Here is a 22,976-nt window from a genome sequence, read left to right as displayed (position 1 = left end):
TAATAGTGCTTCAAAAATGGTAAAAAACAAACCTTTCCATACACTGGCTACAATTTACTTAAATTTTGCCAAAATGTAGCTGGTTTACAGCACTGGCACAGAAGTCACATTACCTAATTGCTATTTTATTCATAACACTGATCAAGACATTAGGTAACTAAAACTAGAAACAATGTGACAATATTACTAATCATACAAGAAATACAAAAGAAAGCATCCTCAGAGGCTAAACAAAATGAATTTTTAATCAGGATCAGCCATACCCTAGCTTCTTCCAGATCCTTAGGCAAAACAAAATGTATTATTCAGGCCAATTTCTAGTATCAATTTGGACAGACACAGCATGAAACACAAAGCTTGATGTCATTTGATAAGTGCACTAAATACCCAAAAGTGAATCTGCAGTACACTTGCACCTGAATATAACGGTATGACCTCATCTCATTTAAGGTGGGCTAGGTGGCTGATGGAGTAACATACTGTAAATTCCAGCAGTAAAAAAAGTTTTCAAGAAGAAATCAGAATGACAGGACCAGCATCTTTCCTGCCTAATTTCTTCTGTAAACATTTTTACCATTAAAAACCATAGGCGCTTTTTCTTGTAGTATGAATTGCTGCATAACAACATCGAAGACATAAATACAGACTGCAAGGCACAGAATAAGTTGCAGCCAAGGAGGGAGAAGAAATAGTCACTGCTACACACTGTTTGCAATGAAATCACCTAAGCCTATTTTTTTTCAAGAAAGGTAGGCATGCAATTTTGACAAGTCTACTGCTTCAGTACGTACACTATTCACAGATGGCGCATACAGCCCAAAACCAAGCATGCTGTGTGAAGGCTCATGATACACCATGCCAACCACAGGAGATCATATGCCACTATATATAGAGCAGTGCACGCTTTATGTAATGAATGTATCAATGTGCATTTTAATACTGTGATTCCACAGCCATTTATATGCTAATTAAAGAAAAACACTATTCACTGGTATGATCGTCATACTTCTTATCACACCACATGCTAACTTACACAGTGACAGGCCAGTAAAGTTAGCAGCCCAAATGCTGCTGTGCAATATGAGAGGTGTTCAATATGTTCCAGCCCACGCATGTTAGAACAAGCTGAAAGTACTGCAATTTTACATTAGTACAGCACTACACTCCTTTCAGCCTATTCAACGTCACACCTCACTGAGAGCAACTAGATGGCAATAAAGCTGTGTCAAGGTACAGCATAAATCATCATCATGCCATTACTAAATTTCTCATGAAGGACAGCACAGCACTAGCATATATACAGGGTGTCCAACATAACTTGAGCCAAACATTAAAAATATGCAAATGCCACGCAGCTGGAGAGAACCAAGGTAATGTTGTTTGCATCACTTGGGGAAACTCAGATTATTCTTTTTTTTAATAGCACCTAATTAGAGAATTAGCCTTATTTAATTAATCAACTTCTCAAATATGATAATTAGATGAAAAGCATGAATACTTTGTTTAGCGCAAAACGACAGACACAAGAAAGACGACAGGACAAGGTGCTACTCTCAACTGACATCATTTTATTGCGTCACTCCTTTATAGACCGCTCAAACTGTTGTCCTGTTGTCTTTCTTGTGTCTGTCGTTTTGCGCTAAACAAAGTATTCATGGATACGCACCAACTAGCCCGCCAACGCATTGAGATGAAAAGCATCAATGAAAAAATTGTAGAGCAACACGAAAGACTCCTGATACAACAGCTTTCTGTTGCTCAATACGTGCTACATAAAAGTGTTTTTCCGAGCATGAAAGAAGCCCGCGAATGCATGCAAAGTGCCCCGAGCGGCCAGTCGTGCGGCAATTTTGCGTGTGTTTGCGGATTGCTTTCACGCTCGGAAAAATATTTTTATGTAGCACATATTGAGCAATAGAAAGCTGTATTGGGAGTTTTTCAGGTGGCTCTACAATCTTTTCTGTAATACTTTTCATAGAATTATAATATTTGAGAATTTACTTAAATTGGTAAATAATTAAGACTGTCTAATTAGGCAGAATGAAAAAGATCTTAGTATCTCCAAGCAACGGCAAATAACATTACCTTGGTTATGTCCAGCTACATGGCATTGGCATATTTTTATGCTTGGCTCAAGTTACTTGGGACACCCTGTATATTCATGAGCACACAAACACTTTCTGCATGGGCTGTTCACTGTCATGCATGATGATAAAAAGGCATTTTTTAACTACAGCAAGAAGCCTCTGGAAGATGTCCCATTGGCCAGTCCCCAGCTGAAGTAGTCACTCAAGATATGCTGGAAATTAATTGTTATGAGTAACAGGCAGGTGGCAGCTGCCCATGTTGCTACAGAGCCTGACGTTGGTACTGTATTCTTAGAAGCAATCATGCACAAACATCTGTGCATGCAAAAGATCTGCTCACACTCAGTGCCCAAAATGCTGCTTGAAATTACCAAAAGAGTGGAATGTTCTGGGGAATTGTTATCCATAATGAATGCTGTAGCTTGCAGCATGTAAGTTTTCAAAAAAATGGAGCCAATAAATGGCAACATCGAGTGCCAATGGCATCAAAGAAGAGTGCTCAACCCTGACAAGAATAACAAGCAGTTGGCGAAAAGAGGAAGACTGGCTCTACTATCGGGACGCCTCCAGCAAGCAAGAAAGCTTGGCCTGCAAGTACAAATTTTTTCTAGCCATAAAATTTAAGATAGCCTCTAGAAAAGTCACGGCAACATTTTTGAAGAGACAAGGGTGGTGTTCTTCAATTGATTACCTACCATCCAAATGTGTGACAACAGGTGCCTGTTGCGCCCAAATGCTGCACAGAGCAAGACAATTTTTGTTTCTTCATAACAGTGCCCTAGGTTGCAGAAGAATCTACAGGGCAACACATGTTCAATACCACCAAATACTGAGCCTATTAGCCGAATTTTGCCGCAAGTGACTTTTTTCAGACAATTGAAGGACTACCTTCTAAAAACGATGATTTCACAAAGTTGGTGAACTCAAAGAGCACAACTTCCATGGGCGTAGCACAAAAATTTTTTGGCAGGAATGAGCTCGGAAAGCAATGTCTAAAGTGCAACGTTCCAAGTGGGAAGTCTGGGTTGAATAAATAAAAGAATGCACTTGTTCACAAAGTTCTTGCTTGGGCTTGGAACTTACTGAGTGCCCCTTGTATTTAGCACAAAAACTCACACAGATATGTACACATGCATAAGTCACTATCCACACACCTTGTCCCCAATGCAAATCAAAGTGCTCTACTAAGCAATAACTTCAAGACACTGCAGCACTTGTGCCAGCAATCACTTCTTCTTTCGCTCACTGGAACATTTTGGGCAGAACCACTTTCCCTTGGGCTTGCTTGTGAGTCCAACACAAGTGAAGTGGAACCACTCAATTGGACACTAGAAGAAATAAAATGAACATGAATATGACAGCAAGTTAAAAAGCCAAAGTTATACAAGTGTGTGTTTCCGCACATAATATATTCAAAGTGCTGCAGAACAATGTGACATGCTTTGTCATCACTTCTGACACTTAATACATTTGGTCAAAGTAAACGGACTCTGCACATCAAATGACATACGCACCATTCCCCATGAGGCACACTTTTTCTGAGCACATTCATGGCTGCTGGACTGATTGAAATCAGTTGCCCCGCACAGGGTGTCAAATCATAACCAAAGCTGAACTGTAACTGTAACTGAACTACTTATTCCTGTTGAACTGCAACTGAACCCAAGTTGATACGTCTGTCACTATTTTGCAGATGACACTCAATCGGAACAAAGACTACAATCATTCCAAGCTGGTCTGCAAACAAGTCTGGGACAGTTCGAAACAAAATAAAGCAACCGTCCTGAACTGGTTTGATAGGCATTTTTGAATGTTTCACAGTCACTTATATTTTTTCCAGGCTATGTTTACTCACTTTTAACAGTTCCCCTATCCTTGCTGTTTAAAAAAATTACATTATTTTACTGACCTGTAGTTACCGCTGCTGAAATTCCCTGCTATACTGAGCATTTCATTGGCCACTGCGACAGTAGTGAGATGCTTGTGCGGCCAAGTGGTACTTCTTTCGATGAAAATTTTCATGATAATGTTCTAAAAACAATCTATGAACTTCACTTCCAAGGCATCCAATAATTAGTCTTTGAAATCAAGTGCAACACCTGCACACTAAAAAGCACTGACAAGTCGTGGTTAAATTGTTATTCATTAGATTTAGACAATATCTAAATTGAATGTGTTGTTTTCGGTAAAACATATAAAAAAAACATTCTTGAGTCCAGGAGATGTGCCATTCTCCACACAATTATGTGAGAGAAACATGGCACCAGCCAAGGCCAGTGATGCTCTATGGCGATATTTTACCGCTTCATTGACTACCCTCCTCACTCACCATTCGCCTGGCCAGATTGTACAGGCCACAATGCACCCGAGGTCAGCATGCCTTTTTCAAATGCAAGTGGTAATTGAACTCACTCACAACAGAATTTCACGTAGTGAACAACAGGTAATTACTTGTAATCAATTACATATTCAGGTGGTTTAGTAATTGACCTATTACTTTTTGTCTTTACTTGCTAACGCTCTCTAATTCAATTACTATTTCAGGAACTGTCACAAACGGCTGACATCCCTATGTGCCTTCCATCCCACGATGGAGATGTTCGGGTCAAGAACCTGCCCTACGGCCTCTTAGCATATCGGCACAGAATACCTTTCTACCCCCATCTGCAACACTGGCGCTATCAAGGCATTTCTCTTTTCTTGCACCTAGAGAATACAATGGGGTGCTGGTGGCTGAAGTCAGTACGGAAGAGTGAAGGAACTTTTTGGTTGTGCCGGCAGTAAACTTCTAGCCCTCAATCAGTGTGGTCATTGAAGGACTACGCATGTTTGTGGTGGCGACAGGAGCGGGTTGGTATCCGTAAGGAGGGCAATCACCCATTTTGTAGGCTTATCATCGTCACTGACCCAAGTCACCAGTCCACCTTCAACATCGAGTCAGCCACTGTACACAAGAACCAGTGGATGGAAAATTTGTTGGTCCATACAGAACTTCTTCCTTCAATTTTTCATGTATAATTTCAACTAGAATAGCATGCGCTGAATCGCACCATGTGTAGGCCTATTCTGGCTTCCCCATATGGTTATTGGACTTCCATAGGGCCACGTTTTTTCTTTGTCATACATGCAATTTATTGTCTTCAATCTCGTAGGATATTTTGTCTTCTTTCTTTCTTTCTTTCTTTCTTTCTTTCTCGTGCAGTGTGTGCAATGTGTGCACTGGATTTGTGCTAAGTGGACGTAACCTTAAGTGCAGAACTCGGCAACTGCAACAGATACCTTAGAGCAAACTAAATTCGAATAAAGTTTAATTACTGAGTTCATTCATAATTACTGCATAATGTTTTATGTCCATTGGTAGATTGGTGCAAAATAGCATGATTGGAATAGCATGCTTATGCCTTTTTTCAATATACAGCTGGAATATTCTTTTTCCTCTATCATGCAAGACATGGAAGCTTTTGGTAACAAAGAAGCAGGATCTCGATGACACTGCTACTGAATGAACCCAACATCCACCATGACCTATGAATATTGACCATCTGCAAAGCCAGGTAAAGACCAAGTATGCTTAACTTCGAAATAACCAGTAGACATCAAGCAGCGTCAACTGACAGCTGCAATAGCAAGTGAACCACAGGTAAAACACTTCTGCTCCCTGCCACTTCTTTTGACATCAAGGCCTGTCAGTCAAAGTCATTCTAAAATACAGCAAATGATACCCTTTTTTTTTTAACTTGTGATGACAGATGGCAGAATAGACCCTAAGGTCTAGGTAATTTGTCATTCTATGTCACGTATTATTGCAATTACACATAACCTGAACATAACTTATCTCCCGCGATGCTGTTTGTGCTGGCCAAGTTAATTAGCGCCAGCCTGCCACCTCCTCGACCCCCCTTTCACGCTTTTGCTCACAACTTTTGGTGTAGAAACGAAGTAGAATAGTATGGAGGCTGCTATATATATAAATCGTCAGGAAGCATGTACTAGTTAAGTATTATGCTTTATGCATAATATGCATTATGTGCAATAAAGGCACCAGGGGTTTTGCGATCTCATGCTTCTAAGCAAAATGAAATGTCCGGCTAACTTCAATCCATTAAACCAACAGCACATCTGGAACGAGCTCAGCAAAATGCATAAGGAAGAACAGACAGAGATGCACAACTTACATCAGGATTGTCACACCCAATCATCTCGCCATAGGAGACCTGATGGCAAAGGCAATAGGTAGGCTCATTTGGGTCCACAGGCATGTCAAGCACGTCAGATGGATGTGATATACTGATGGATTGCAGCAGAGGAACGTCTGTTGGCCTGCAAGCATTGCACCAAAACATTGTCAGGTTTACTTTGCAGGGTTCTTTGAAGCTTTCAAAACAGAAAAGTTTATCTGACTATGCTAGCCGAGTGTATATTAATAAGTAACTTCATGACACGATTTTGATTTAACGAAGCTTTTGGCTATTTCACGCATATACACTTGGAGCCCATATGGTTAGTAGATCTTGCAAGGAAACTATAAGAATGCTCGCCGAAGAAAATGTTATTTCAAGCGACTTTCTGGATGTAAAGTTTGAATGGCAAAACTGCCGGGATGTGAAAGGAAGGAAATACCGCTGTGCCCTTTGTAGCGTCGGTAAACAACTTGCAGAGGCTGCGGGATGCGCCGCAGCTCACAGCGCTCAAAAAAACATGAAAGCTACAATTCCTTCTACACAAGGGAATGGGGTGGGACGGGAAAGTCGAGTCCTCAAGCATGCATCTATCTGCCATCTTCTCCTTTTGTGCATCCATGCCCTGGCCATACGTCAGATTATGGAGGTAATCTCCCCGCGGCAAGTGCAAAGCCCAAGCCGAAATCGTTGGTGCCTTCCCGCGCATTGTGTTGTTCCCATGCGTCTAGTAGTGTTGGTGGTCGCGTCACCTCAAGTTTCCAAGACAGTGCGAAATGCTCACTCGAATTTTGACTGCGAGTTCATGGTCATCCAGTGAGATCTGTTAATGTTTGGTTGAGCATGTGTGACACCAATAAAACTATGAATGTTACTTCGTGCAGTTATCTCTTTGCTATCGCCATCAATTCTCTGCCTTTCTGGCAAAACTGCAACCTTTCTGGGATTTTTTTTTCTTTTTCTGCTCAGGACAAATATTCACACCTTCTTAAGCTGTTTTTTATTTGTGGGTGCCGGCTGTGGGCCTCTAAGCATGGTCAGCTATGGCGTCCGAGATTTATGGTACTACACAATGCAACACACACCAATCTCGAATGCTGCAAGTCACATCGATGCATTGCTCTAAGCGCAATCAACACTGCATGTGCTGGCGCTCATAACGATGCTATTATGGTTCGACCCAACATTACTAGACTAGCTTCAGTTTTCAAACTCTGCGCCGTTGCACGGAACCGCCACCCGCCCGCGCCTTCGAGGTACTGCAGTTGGGCCCAGCTTCACTTCCTCACTAGCCGGCTACACGGGTGGGCCGGACTAAGCACGCGGTGCAGCATTGGTGTACTCTGTGGTCGTTGTTGACGGCGAATTTCAGCAAGCATGTCATCGACGAAACTGTAGCCTTCATCGAGTTTGTTAAGGATATCAGCAGACAATGACGACGTGCTGTGTACCTGGCTGCTAGGCGGCTATTGGAATGTCAACAGTTCGGCGCGCCACTTTTTCTGCGCTTCGCTCGGCGTGGAACAAAGCGATTCCTCGTGCCGACTGGGAACTCTCTGCGAAATCAACGGCACCCTCTCGTACCACTGCTCCCGCGTTCATCGTCATCTTCCACAGCTAGCTGCGTTGCCGTTCATCATTCCAGCGTAGAATTTCACTTCTCTTCTGTCATCGTAATGGGGAGGCCGTGTTTACGGGAGTATGAGCCACTCATTGTCTTACGTAACGGACAGATTTGATTTGGAAGAAATTTAATTTCGAAGAATCACAAGCGGCACATGGCGGGCGAAGGCTGCTAACCACGCCGCCGAGATAACTCGATACATCGAACGCAAGTGACAACGGTGGACTGCGGGCATACCGTCAGTGACGTCGTTCTCTCCGTCGCAGCCGAATGTATGTGTAACCGAATAATTGAGAAATAATTTAATAAACCCTCGGGATTAGCCCAGTGATAAACACAGGGGCCGCAGGTTTCAGCTTCGCTGGTTAACCATCTTCACGAAGTGAAAGAGCCGTTGGTCTTATTTTTTTTTTTTTTTGCTTGTGTGTTTAAAGACTGACCGCCACCTTACTTCTTGTAGCCCTTCTTTGGCGTGGTGAGAAGCCTCGGTGGGGATGAAGATGATCCTACAATCACGCACTTTGGCCAGATCTTCAGGCTCCTGAGCCTAAACTGTGCGAAACGTTAAGGCGACAGGAAGAAACAAGCAACATTTAGAAACGCAGCTTCTGCGCTTCGCTGTATGCGTTTCTTCCTTTCGTGCAGTTTACCCGTCTTGCAGTATGAACCAACTGGCCCGACAAATCTTATAGCTGTAGGTGGATACCGCTTTCTCATGGTATCACAAATTCGGACAAAAGAGAACGCCAGCGAGCGTGAAACACCCGCAAACTGCCGGTTTGCAGGAGCTCAAGGCTGCGGCGAGGCATCTGCAGTACAGCTCAATGGAACGGCGCTGCCACCTGGCGGCTGTCACAGAAGTGGCGACAGCGGCTGTAAGCGCATGGGTGGAGAGTTTTACAACTGAAGCTAGTCTAGTAACGTTGGTCCGACCTTCTTCCAATTTGTTTATAACTGCTAACTAACATGATACTATCCACCAGGAATGCTCTGGGGAGTTGTCACATTGTTTTTAATGTTTAAACTTTAAAACATTGAATTAATTTGCAATTTTACGAAGTTCTGCACTGCAAGTACAACTGTAGGTTCTGTAAGGTTCAACTGTAGTGTCCCATTCCATTCAGTGTTTGAATGGAATATGTAGTCACTATTCGTAAATGCCAATATTTTTCATACACTTTTCAGATATTTATAAATGTCAACTGCGCCGAAATAAATGTAACATTTGAGCAAAAGTACGGTAAATTTTCACTCCCAGGGACATAGTAGTATAGAATTAAACATGAGAACCTGCGTAGCCATACTTTACAGGCCGTACAGCAATCATTCACACTCCCTGAAGAGCCCTGTGCAGTGTGCATACAAAGAAACTACCATTTGTGCTTTTAATAAACAATGCTTCATAACGTACTATCTAATGACAGAAATTGGCTAACTTTAAGAATACTGGAATGTGAACATCGTTTTATATTAGCTGTGATAATGGCTATTCATTATTCGATTCGTATTTTATTTGGTCTCAAAAATCACTATTCGCATACTCCTACTACATAATGACCCTGTACCGCACAACAGTTGTACCTTGTAACAATTAGGTTGCATCAGACAGGAAAATAACTTTGCCATATTTCACGCAGTCGGCTTCCGATAATTCGAACTTGACAGTATTTACAGAACCGATCAAATTAGCTGGTGAGCTGAATTAAAAGAGGAGGTGTAAAAGAACATCCATGCGCCGCTGCTTCATTTAGCAGCCTTTGCCCAATTCGAGAACACCCCCAAATCAAATGCATGCCCAGTTTTTATAGGTTAATAGCACAAACAATGCACACCCAAATCATATCGTATTTCATATCAAATTTCATACCATACCATGCCATACCATGCCTGTCATGCTGCCTTTTTGAAACTTGTCAAGTTTAACTTGACAAAATAGATACTTATTTACACTTGATGTCCATTATATTCAATCTCAAAAAGCTTTTTAATACTGTACATGAACTGCAATATGTTTTCCATGTGGTCCACTGTGCTCAACAATCCACAATTTCTGAACAACTCTGCAACCATCATGAACAGGATGGTGGCTTACATCTAGACTAACCACTTCACCAGTTCGTCATGCGACGTTCGAAAGTCTCGGCGATGTCAAAAACATGTGGCTTTGTTGCTGCTAGCTTAGTATGTAAAATAACTTATCTTTTGAATAAGCCTTTGTAATTAAAGCCAACAAGCGGCACATCGTCTACTAGTTCTACCATCTTGTGATGACAATAACGATGACACTGGCTCTAAATGTAGGCTGCTGCATTCTGCGAATGCAGTTTCATATGTGATTGTCACACATAGACAATTTATGGACTACATTTCTTGAAAAAAAAAAAGCACACATTAGAGTCGGATAATAACAGGTAATAATTCATTGTGAGCGCTGCCATTTTTACATTGAAATCTGCCATAAACAGGCTGAAAATCACCATTTCCGACATGAGAACGTGTCTTCAATGCATTCACTGTCCCCCAAGCACCACTAAAACTGATGCTGAAGCTATCAGGGTCTAGATTAAGGTCACCATTTGGGTAAGCCGCTTGCATGCAGACAAGTCCAAATTATCTGGCGATGGCCATTTTTAGGATAAAAATAATGAAAGTTTTGGGCCATAGAAATGTATAAGTGCCAGTCTAGAGTCCGTTGAGATCGTGTTAAGTGAAAAATTGAATTAGCCGCAGTCGAATGAACAGAGGTCTGTTGTACCCACTATAAGTGTACAAGATGAGATATTTGCAAAAGAAATTTGCTGTCAGGTTTTCGTGGTTTCTTGTTGAACTGCTTTGGACACATGCAAGCCAACCCAATCACCTTTCATCCTAGACAAGTTTTTGAAAACAAAACAACATTTTTGCTACAGTGAACTGTACTTTTATATGTGATACGCAGTTCAGTGGTTTCGATTCAGAAGCATGTCGTCTTCTGAAAACCTGAGCGAGCTGGAAGAATTTTAGCCTGAAAGTGGCAATTAGAACTTGCATCCACAAAAATTAGCGTTCCAAGAGCGCACAATGTGTGCTGCCATGTAAAGAGGGATGCCACAGTTGTGCTGCACCACTCCCCATGGAGGCAGCGTTGCTTATAGACTGCGAACTCTCTTATATCATAATATGTATAGCATAAAGTGCAACTGCCTGAAGAATATAAAGAATGCAATTTGAAACAATACATGTGGTGCCCTTAATAACAGTCAACTTACATACAGTGACCTATGGTCAAGTGGTGGGAATCCAGCCCTAGTACCGAAGTGTCACCGCAAAGCATTGCGACATTTGCGTTGCGACACCAATTGAAAGTATTACCTATTTAAACAGCAGACAGCATGTTCAACTGTATAGCAATTGTGGGGGTTCCACTCTACGTGCAGCTAGGGCTGAAGGCGAGCTCCGGATATAGCCCCACGCAGTCGCTTTGTGGAACTCCCAACCCGTAGCACGGGAATTGCGGCAACGTCGGGTTCGAACGAATAAGGCAACCAGTGGCGTCAACTGTAAGAACGTTTATGGCTACCGGCAATAAAGAACGCTTGCAAAGGGACGTCCTCTCTGTAATAGTAATAAATAGGCTGGCCTCGTTGCCTGGGATAGTCAGGCAAACGTGGTCACTCACGGGTTGCAGCAGATACTCCAGTCCGGCAGGTTAAGGGTCCGGCCTCACATAAGAGGGTCTCCCCCGGTTGTGCTATTTTGTACCTTTTTACCTGGGCGAGGGGAATGTCCTCCTCACCCGTCAGCTACCTGCCCGCGAGTCGGGGAAGAAGGGCGCGAGCGCGTCGCAAGAGCGAGGGGGAATCGGGAGAGGGCATAGTGTGTCGCTCCCTTATCTATGCCAACTCTCGACGCGACGGGGCGGGGGAAGATGGGCCCGTGTGCTCCCCACAAAATATAAATCAGTGTCTTTTCCTTTCCACCAAAATCTCACAACACAATCCTGGCATGTTCTACATAACAACGGCAAAAATTTGCCAAGACGTCCACATAATTGCTATCCCAATAGAAGAAAATATAAAGGCAGTATAGCCACAGAAACTTGTTTACTTACAGTCACAATTTACCATAGTGTTTATTGCCGTTACAATTTACCGTAACATATACATGCATATTTACCAATGTTGACATTGGTAATTACGGTATTGTATTTAAAACTGAAGAAATTAAACATTCAGAATGCCGTTATAATGTTCGCAGGGGATACAGGAAAAGCCAATAGATCCAGCACAGTATGTGGAAAAACAGAACAGTGTCATGCATGCATCCTCAAGAAAACTCGGGCCTCAACAATTTCTTACAACATACACCTAATACACGAGAACTTCCTTGCCAGCAAGGTAAACGAGAAGAGAGGGGGAACCGAGGGTCCCTACGATTATAACCGACATTTATTGCAAAACGAGGGTCTCGAATCCGGCAACATTGATGCCTTCAGGTAGCATGTGTGGGTTTATTGACCAGTTGCCTGCACCCAAAAAGTTCTCGTGACGCCTGCGGCAAATAGGACGTTCCACGTCCGCCGCCAAGGTATGGGAGTGGTGGCGCTGGTAAACACTCCCAGGGTCCTACTAGGATACATAAATACCCAAGAAAGTGGATGGGAAAACAGCGCCGCGGTAGCTCAATTGGTAGAGCATCGCACGCGAAATGCAAAGGTTGTGGGTTCAGTTCCCACCTGCAGCAAGCTGTTCTTTCACCCACTTTAGTTTCCATTAATTTATCGTTTCTTTATTTCATTTATTAGGCACAAGTAATTTCCCCTATGTTGTCCTTGGTGTCAGTGTTTGTTGGCTTGCCAGCAAGGTAGTGTCATGCCCTGGTGGTAAAACAGTAGAAAAGCATGGCCATACGTGTTGAATGCTGCCAATAGTGCTGCTTTCATGTTAGGATTCACAATCAGAGCACCAGAACGATTCAACAATGTTCTGTGAACGGTAAGTAAAGTTTTACACCAGCATAACTCCACTTTTTGTATAATAGGAATGTAGTATTCCCACAAGCTGTTAACGATATCACAGTGGTTCTTCTGATTTAAATGTTAAGCACGTAGTTGACGCCCACACAAACGTTGTTGCGGATTTGTCACTCAATCAACTCAGTGGCACCTGCAGACGCAGAAAAAGGTGACCATACACATGCATAACACTAGACTGAGCATCTAGTTCCTTAATTACCGAGACCAGTTGGTTCGAATTTTCCATTAGGAACCTCGCTCTGAGGTGAAGGTCAAAAGCGTAGCAGTTTGGGCAAATTCATACGTGATGACTTCTTTAGGCTTGTAGCGCAGCTCAGAACAAGCAAAAGGGAAGGTGGCAGGGGTAATGAAAAGGAACGGAGAACATGGTAAGTGCTCACCGTGTTCTCCGTTCCTTTTCATTACCCCTGCCACCTTCCTTTTTGCTTGTTCTGAGCTGCGCTACAAGCTTGAAAAAAAAAACTTGCACTGAGGTTCTTTAGAAACTCCAAAGCAGACTGTGTGAGGCATTTCTTGACAGGACAAGTAGCTTAAGCTTCTCACAGTTTCTACAAATCGTGTACCTAGTCAAGGCATCTTTTACCGGCGAGTCTCTGACTTTATCAGGTTAACCCCTGCCATACTATTATCCTGAATTCTGACCAGAAATGGCCAAATGATTTTTAAAGATGCCAGTTGCCAATAAGTTTTACCTCCTCAGAAGGAATCAATTCACTTCTGCTTGTGCTGACCCATGAATTGTGTGCTGCAATCTACCAAGACCACAACTAAACACTGAGACAAAAAACTATGCTCACCCATGACATTGCTAGAAAATGCAAAGTACTGCTGAAGAGATGAGCTTCTCTTTGGCTGTTTTTGCCAGAAACATGTAGATGAACCCAGCTCATCCAAGGTACGAAAGGGGTTCATCCAAAAACACGAAGCCCCTACACATTATACAGAACACATACCAAATTCAACAGTGCTGGCTGAAGAAAAAAATTGCGCTTACTGCGAGGCCTGACCCTTGAGCTTCTTGCGCGAGGGCTTTGGGACTTCATCATCCGAGGACATCGAGCGCCCACGCTTGCTCTTTTTTTTCTCTGCTTTGTCTTGTGTTTTTCTTCCACGTTCTGAAAGAGTACCATAGAAAATCACGTGGCTATACGACACTGCTCAGAAACACATAACTGAATTATTGCCTAACAGAACAAATCCTCAAGCTGTCTGATGTAATGAAACGGTATCTACCAAGTTGACATTTCCAAATTCCCTGAGTTTTCCAGGTTTTCCCTGAGCACCTTTGCAAAATTCCCTGAATGAGCCAGAACTTTGTTTTATGTCGAGACAGGCTGACACCATGTTGCCCTATGCTGTCACTCTCTAGTAAGCATGTTGAAACAAAAAACTTACTTAACCCAGTTTGAATAGTAAGGAGTAATATAAATTTTATTTGAAAAGAAAACAGATGGAAGGTGTTAGTAAAATGCACAGCGAAAGAAATGGCAAAACCGATTCCAAATTGAGTCGAACATTTTCAAATACGAAAGAAAAGGAGATGCATACATAAGTAAATATTTTTAAATATGCACTATTTCTATCAACTGATAGCAAGCTCATCGGTATGAGGCATGAACTTTGTCACAACTAAGATTCTCTCTCAGCAGCTGGGAAGACAACCTCAACTGTCCTGACATACTCTTATCCCATACACATAATCTCAGTGTTGGGTTTCACTGCTTTAAAGAGTTTATTTTGGTTTGGAAGAGGGACATCTGCATCTTGGCCTCAGCCAACACTTTGTTTTTTGAGCTCAAGCTCCTTCAAAGCGTTCGCAGCACACTTCCTTTCCAGTTAATTCCTCAGTGAGTTGGTCCTTTCTGTTCTCATCCTCCTCCTGCCACGTGTTCACCCCATGGATCATTTGAAACATCCTATTGGTCAGTTGTACAATCAACGTCCGATTTTTCGGACTCCCTCGGGGCTGCAATAACATCCAAAAACTCAGGCAGTCTGAAAAAAATGAATGCATGTCTTCAACTGCCATTAAGGGCTAAAATTACCACAGGCACATCCGAAAAAACACTCTTAAGGCATTCCAGTACACTTATTAGGCATATCGGTGCTCGTATTGTGACAGGAGACGGGGGTGCACGCGTGTATAATTACGGAATACAGAATACATATGGGGTGCTATCTTGTACGTGTTCCAAAGTCGAACGGAGGCGGTCCGTTCTTTATGTTACGAAATAGGCGATCCGTTCCGTAGCAATCGTCCGATAGAAGACGACACGGACCGATTAACAGCAGATATCACGTCACAATTGACGTCATGGCGTTCGTCACGGTTCCAATTTACCAATCGTGTGCGGCTTGGTGGAACGGACCACCTCCGTTCTGTTTTGGAACGCGTACAAGATCGCACCCATGGTGTCCCATGACAATTGCCCTTTCCCACGCTTGTTATGCTTCACCGCGTAACACTGCTGTACTGGGACAAAGCTAACTTTCGGAGACTGGCATTACGCAACGCATTGTGCTCTGCAAGCTTCGAAGCCAATCGCGAGGTTTACAAAGGTGGAGTCGGTGCCATTGTTGACAGCGGCAAATTCTTTCAATGAAAAACACGGCACCGCATGGCAAGGAGCTTAAAGGGAAGCTGAAACGGTTTTCAATTTCCACGAATTGCTGGGGTTGGGAAGAACAGACCTATTAATCTATGGTTCTGATTTTTTTTCTTTGTTTTGTTAATATAAGGGGCAGAAATCGCTTTCTAAATCCCCCCCGCAAACACGCACCTGTCGCTTCCCGGAGCGCCGGGTGAGGAGGCAGCCGGGGGAGAGAACCGGCGGGAGTGACGTCATTCCCGGGGACCGCACTGCCCGACCAGCGTGCTGGCATGTTTCTTTCCGTTCTGCGCTTTACTAAACGACGCTACGAGAGATCTGCCGCCGCTCACATTTGTTTTCTTTTGCGATTTTCGTGGACTGTGCTTCCTTTCTGTGCTGCGTGAGTGCCTACAGCCAAGGGCGCCCAACATGCCCTCGTTCTGTGCAGCATTCGGCTGTGCGAACACAGGCGGGCGAGACGATGTGGTATTTCACATGTTCCCGAAGTACAAGAAACTTGCAACGCAGTGGGTCGGTCCGTGCGGTGAGGAGAGAGAATTTCTTGCCGACGAAATCAACTGTGCTGTGTTGGGACCATTTCCGCGACAGTGATTATCATCGGAGCTTGACAACGATGCAGGCAATTGGTATTCCAATTAAATCGGCACAACTGACGCCCGGCGTTGTTCCGTCTATATTCTCCCACAAGAGAAACACCTCGCCACTTCCAAAAGCGGCCTTCGCCAAGAGGAGAAAGGGTGAGGTAAGGGTTTTAATGTGCACACGGGCAATTTTTTAAACAGATGATCACCTGAGTGTCGAACAAATGGCCTTACAGCGGCCTATGACGAAGCGAGGTGGAGGCACAGCCGGGAATATGCACGTGCGTGCAAAGTGCTTGCCGTTTTCGTGCTATTTTTCCACTCCACATTGTCACGGAACACTGCACTACGGCTGTTTGTTCGGCGCTGTTTTTGTACGGTGAAATAACTGGCAGGGGGTACGCTTGCGCATTCACTGATATTTGCTATTCGTCCTACCCCACGGTGCCCGCAGGTTTAGCTGTTCAGCATTCGTGTTCAAATCGTACGACATGAGGCGTTACGGCAATATTTTCATACTCGCGTTAGAGTAGTTGAACTCGGCGTGTAAAAACTTCGTTCCGTAGATTTCGCATTCACAGCTTGCTACCAGCAGCGAAATGCCGCAAAAATCGAGCGTCGGCACAGCCGCGCCCGTGGCAAGGCGAACGGGCTCAAATAATGAAGTAACGTTGTGAGGTATTGAACTTGTCAGCATTCGACGTGGTCTAGTCTAATACAGGCATCGCTGCAGGACAAAAAATGTTTTCTTGCCTTTAACTAGCTATGCATCACGCATGGCAAAATTATTATTTGAAAGTAAATATAATACATTACTCATTACTTTCTTATTACGCTCACTGATTTGAATTACATTACCAATTGCCGCTTTCAAAAAAGTAATGGTATTACTTTACGATTGCTTACAAATAGTTTTCATGCATACAAGAAGCAAAAAGCAAAATAAAAGGGACGACAACCTTTCTCCAAGGTAACATACACTTGCGAACATTTCATGCCCTCTCCCCCATGTTCCTCCACGACACCTCACGACACTACCAACGTTCTGGCGCTGTACACAGCTTACTGGTGCATATTTAACGCAATTAATAAATTACTTTAGCCATGAAATTACAGACGCCAAATAATTTACATTGCTAAATCACTAGACAACTAATCCATCACATAAATTACTGAAAAAGTATTTCAGTTACTGTAAGTAATCCAACTGTTGTCATGTTTGCTGATATGCATGATATGCTGAAATTCATGACATCCATGCCTTGCACTCTTTCAGGTTCTAGCAGAGCACCTTGAGAACCGAGCCCCTGATGAACCTGTTCCACTACCATCACCAATCGAAGAGTTTGAAGCAGCCAGTGTGACACAGGCAGATAATGTTGAAGAGTTTGAAGTAGCCAAACGCGGCACTTATGTTCGCGATCGTGTATCAACACGCAAAAAAAACCACGGAACTTGAGACAAGCAGCGGCAAGATGCTTGACATCGCGGAATTGCACCCGTGTTTACAATCTAATGAGATGTTAGTGCTTCGCTATTCTTCCAGCAGCAAGTTCCCAGCGACACTTTATCGCGTTTTTTCTCCCGTCATTGGAACGTGCAGCTACATGAAAAGACATGTACGAGCTAAGATTTCCAACGCGCGAGAAGGTGCACACATTGCTCTCGCTGTTGGCATATTCAACATCGTCGCTGCCCCCATTGCTGCCATCATTTTTTGTATCAGCTGTCGGTTGGAACATGTACGACGAAAATACAAGCTCTGCGAGACAGCCAGAACGTTCCATAATGCTTACAACTCAGTTGTGAAGCCAGAACAGAACAGCGTGCTACGCTCTGAAGTGGCGGCGCAGACAGGCGATCCCCGTGAATGACGTCATAGAGGTCCAGACCAATCACGGGCAACAGCGGCGTTCGCGCGATGCCCTGAGGCACTGGTGAGCGTTTTCTTGCAAATAAACAGCCGCTTGCGTTTGTTTCCGCCCTTTTTAAAAGAGATATTCGTGTTCAGTGGACTCAAAACTGTAGAATGCCGCAGGGAACTCTTTCTTTTTTTGAAAAGTGTTTCAGCTTCCCTTTAACAGCAAACGCAGAAGCAGCTAGGCCTAACGTTGCCGCGGAGGTGGCTACGGCTGCCAGCGGATCTGCGTGCAAGAGTTTCGGTTCGAGGCGCTGAGATGATCAAAATGGCGGCGGTGGTGGCTTTGGTTAATGCCATTTCAAACCTGCAGTAGGGCAATATACATAGGGTTATTCGTTTTCGGGTTTTACATTTTTTTCAATTTCGGGGGGTAAAAATCGAGCGTTACTTTTCGGCTTGATAATAGGGGAGAAATCGGGTTTTTCGTGGAAAAATTCCGCAATTCGGGTTTTATCGGGTTAAATTTGCAAACTAATAAATTTATTCGATTTGCTCTAACCGGTGGGTAACAATTAGGGCTAGATTTTGGGCTGCTTTCAAGAAAATATTGCAAAATTTGGCGTTTCTTTGGCAATTAATTATTACTCACAGTGTGAGGCAACAGTCAGTTTTGAGAAAAGAAACATTTTATTCACAAGGGCTGGTCATCGATGTTCTACACGTCCTTATTAACATACATAATCATCTGCATGCGCAACATCTCGGTTTCCATACGAGACCTGTCTGGTCTCTGCAGGTACCTTAGCTGAGAGAATGTTCGCTCAACGTCACAGCTGCCATTAGCTAGGCACAACAATGATAACGCTGCATTTGCTAGCCTTGGGTAACGCACAGTTGCGTCATTCCAAAAGTCCATCACTTCACCACCTTCATTTCTGGAGCTTGCTTCCAGCAAGTACTGGTTGAACTCCTCGCGAAGCGAGCCTACATCGTCCATCACGGAATTAAAGAGAGGTCTGTAGTTATCAAACGACTGACTCAGCAGCCGCTTCTGGAACAGATCGAGTACGGCTCCCAGTTTCCAAAATGTCAACTGGTTTTCTTCTTTCTCTGAGACGTTCCGTTTCAAAGTGCAGTCCCATTTTGTGGAGATTTTGGCGCAAAACTCTTCACAACAAGTTTTTACTACTATGGCACTGCTCTTAGGCAACATGGACAAAACACCTTTCGCCTGATCACTTTTACCGATCATCGTGGAAAGATCGTTGACAGTCTGCTGTAGCTTGACGTTTACGAGGTGATCGAAGCTTGGCATGAGGAGTTCTCCGCTTTCAAGAGTTTTCTGGACATCTAAAAGAGGCTCGAGTGCATCTCTCATTAAGACTGCCTTTGCATAAAGAACCTCTTTTTCAGAAAGTATCACTCGAGTAGCTTCCACTTTGGTGCTATGATGCAAGCATTCAACAAGTTCTGTTAATGAGCTCCACATATCTATGACGACAACAAGCACTTTGTAGAAGCTTTGCCATCTGTTCGGAACTACAGAAGGAGGCTTCTTTGCATCAGCGCCAAACAGGCTATTAGAGGCACATATTTCGATGTACTTTTGGTGCAGCTTGTTAGCATGCTTAAATAATGCTCCAAACTTGATCACTGCGGATCGAACATCAGACACGCAAGGTGACGTAATCGCATGGTCAACGCTCACATGGATAAATGGGCTAAGTCCTTTACATGCAAGATGTGGATCGCTTCAGCTTCGCAGATCTCACGTACCATTTTTCGCATGTACTCCGCGGAATCTGTGGCTACGGCTACAACATCCTTCCACGTCTTGCCCACAGTAAGGAGAGCCTTGCCGACTACCCGGGCCACTGTGTAGCTGTTCGAAGCATTAACTCTGTCGACGTCGACTAAACAAACCTGCTTCTTTTTTGCTTTTTGACTATAGTAGCACAGCAGAGTATTAATGGTAGGCACTCCTGTTATGTCAGGGGATACCTCAACGATAACACTCACTTTAACGGCTTGCATATCATCACGAATTTTCGCCATGTCTTTGTCAAAAGCTTCTTTCAGGTATTTAATCTGAAGTCGTTGTTCAGTCGGCATAGTTTTAGCGGCCTTGCAGTATTTGCGTACGAAATCCCCCAGAGGTCCGTCCGCCTGATGCATGCTGATTCCACTGTACGCCAGGGCACGAACGAAGTCGTGAATCACGCCATCCGCTTCATTTTCTTTCGCACGCTGCCTACAGGAAACGTCGAAGAGCGTTGGCTGAGATGTTCCCGCCTTTTCAGCTTCTTGGACCACCATCTTCAACTTCTTAGGACGCGATGACGCGAGATGCTCGCGAATTCGGTCATAGGGCTTCTTCGCTGGATCGGTGACCATCTCGGTGTTGCAGTACTTGCACACCAACGCGCGGCTGCCTCCAGAGTCTTTTGTTGTAGTCTGTAAATCCTCGTATTCTTTGGACCAATCATCCAATGTCTTTCGTTTTCTTCCCATCGTGAACGCTAGTCTGCAGTGCTGCGAATGCACAACGTGTAAATATCGCCGCTGCGTGTGCCCAAGCTGCAGGCGCTGTGTTCGGGACTCCGACGTTAGATAGTGCCACAGGGCCTGCAGTCAATGATTGTCTGTCTGTCGGCCACCTTGGCCGCCTCTCGCCTGCGCGCCAACTGGAGGCACAGCAATTCCGTGGGCACAGTTGTTCCAAAAATCGGGAAAAATCGGGTTTTACCCGATATTTTAGGAACAGGTTCGGAGTGCAAAAATTGGGTAAAATCGGGTTTTACCCAAAAACCAACAAACCTAAATATACATTGACTATATGGAGTATGTGGTGGTGCCGCAAAGCCGTGCGAATTATCGGGCATGTCCGAAAAATCGGGTACCCGCCGTGGTTGCTCAGTGGCTATGGTGTTGGGCTGCTGAGCACGAGGTCGCAGGATCGAATCCCGGCCACAGCAGCCGCATTTCGATGGGGGCGAAATGCGAAAACACACGTGTACTTAGATTTAGATGCACGTTAATGAACCCCAGGTGGTCGAAATTTCCGGAGTCCTCCCACTACGGTGTGCCTCACAATCAGAAAGTGGTTTCGGCACGTAAGACCCCATAATTAAAGGAAAAAAACATCGGGCATCTGGAAAATCGGTCGTTAACTACTCTGGCAATACCTCGTGCCGATGACACGGCGTCAATGATTATTCGTTGCGATTCCTCTGTTACTGGAGCCAGTATTAACATGACTTTCGGTCCCTTTCAATAAAGTTACAACTGATTTTCCCTGATAGAAGCACAAATTCCCTGAGTTTTCCCTGAGTATTTCCAGACTATTCAAGTTCCCTGAGAATTCCCGGTTTTCCCGGTTGGTAGACACCCTGAATGATTTCTGCTAAACTGCTTATTTCTTTAGATACAACAAATATAGACACGGTATGGTACTACCAGCAAAAATTGAAACACAAATGATAAAATCAAAATTATACAAAAACCACAGAAGATGACTGTCAAAGTAAGTGAATAGCTTTCTGAATCCACTAAGGTATCAGTGAAGGTTGCTGGTGCAACATTTCTTCCCACTGCTCTGCAGTTACGGCATCTGCATGCCATTGCTGAGCCTCGTGTCTGTCGGTACTACATCTCTTCTCGTTCTTTAGCGGTCATAGCAACCTCCCACTGATGCTGAGCATCACATTGTCTTTACAACTGGAATTTTTCTTGTGCCACAGTCATTGCAGCAGCACACAAGCTGCCACTTCGCTGAGCCACAAAGCTCACCAACCTTTGGCACCACATCGGTACCTCTCTGACCGACCAGAGAGGTCTGGAAATACTGGCTCCTGTGCCTCTTCCCCAGTGATGTACTTTCTGTCCACTGGCTCTGCCTATGTGGCAAACCTCTCCTCCTCCCTACTGCACTGGCTTCCCCTCATTCTAGGACGAGAGGAAGTCCAGCCACCGACCACAAAAATGGGGGAACAGAGCCAAAGAAAGCTATTTGCCTTGCGTGCTTCTTATGTGCGATTAATTAAAGGTACCCTTAAATGATTTTGACAATTGAGAACAAACATAATGAGTGGGTAGGGTAGGTCGTTCTGATCATTAAGAGACAGGTTTAAGCGCTCTGCGTGAAACTCTGCATAAGGCTTTAAAGATGTGCATTGCTACCGATCGCAGCGGCACCACTTCGCTGCATTTTCAGCCGCCCCTTCCCACGGTAAGTAGCGTGGGTGAGTAGTGTCACTCGAGCAAGCAATCCGACTGGCTGCCCACATTACGTGATTGGGAATGCTTGAAACATGCCGCTACATTTAGCTTACTTTTAACAGCATACCTATGCATAATAATTTGTGTCCTCTTAAATATACAAATACAAAAAATGCAGACTTTTTTTCAAACCAATGGCCCACTTCCACCTTAGAATGAAGGTAGTCTGCTACGACACTGGCAAGGACAGCTGATGGGACAGAGGGAGTTCTCACATCAAAATAGGAGCAACGATGTCTTCTTTGGCTGCAGGAACATGAATGGCGCCAACACTATATTACGCTCGCCTTGCACTGCAGTTGTTTGCAGGGAGTAAACTGCAGTGACTACATACTTTAGAAGACACGAGCGCTGCACATCAATGTCAGCACCAACCTCCTTGGTCGACACAGTGATCGCCAGCAGAGTTGAAAAGAAAGGTACCATTAGCGGTAACTGCAGGTTCTGCATTAGTCACAGAGTCAAGCTTTATGTATAATTTGCCCAGTATGGAAGCAGGAAAATATCCTAACAAGCCGAGATCCCGAAAAAGAAAGCATTGTTAAGGCAAATGAATGTGTCTTACAACATGCCAAAATGTTCGCCAGAGAGGCATGTTCGCCAGAGAGCAGCCATATTGAGTTAGACTTTGGTGTAGTGATAACGTCTCTGCCTCCCAAGCAGAAGGTGTTGATTTAATTTCCATTGTCAACACACTGTTTTTTTATTGCAAAAGCAATTATATGGACACTACAGGCGCAT

At 44.0% G+C, this 22,976-nt stretch overlaps 1 protein-coding gene across 2 annotated transcripts in view; it reads right to left on the bottom strand.

The window, feature by feature from the left end:
* Nucleotides 1-219: 219 nt before the first annotated feature.
* Nucleotides 220-22,976, bottom strand: part of Ing5 (inhibitor of growth protein 5) — a 34,723-nt gene continuing 11,966 nt past the window's right edge. For both annotated transcript variants that reach the window (XM_065435361.1, XM_065435362.1), the window contains exons 4-6: nt 13,898-14,018; nt 6,263-6,407; nt 220-3,415 (exon numbers count right to left, since the gene is read on the bottom strand). In XM_065435361.1, coding sequence (XP_065291433.1) covers nt 3,314-3,415; nt 6,263-6,407; nt 13,898-14,018 — 368 coding nt within the window. In that variant the 3' untranslated portion in view covers nt 220-3,313. The remainder of the gene's footprint in view (nt 3,416-6,262; nt 6,408-13,897; nt 14,019-22,976) is intronic.

Source organism: Dermacentor albipictus, chromosome 2, assembly GCF_038994185.2.
Source record: "Dermacentor albipictus isolate Rhodes 1998 colony chromosome 2, USDA_Dalb.pri_finalv2, whole genome shotgun sequence".
In the NCBI taxonomy this organism is placed as follows: domain Eukaryota; kingdom Metazoa; phylum Arthropoda; class Arachnida; order Ixodida; family Ixodidae; genus Dermacentor; species Dermacentor albipictus.
Note: the sequence above shows the minus strand (reverse complement) of the source record. Positions and strands in the feature narration are given on the sequence as shown.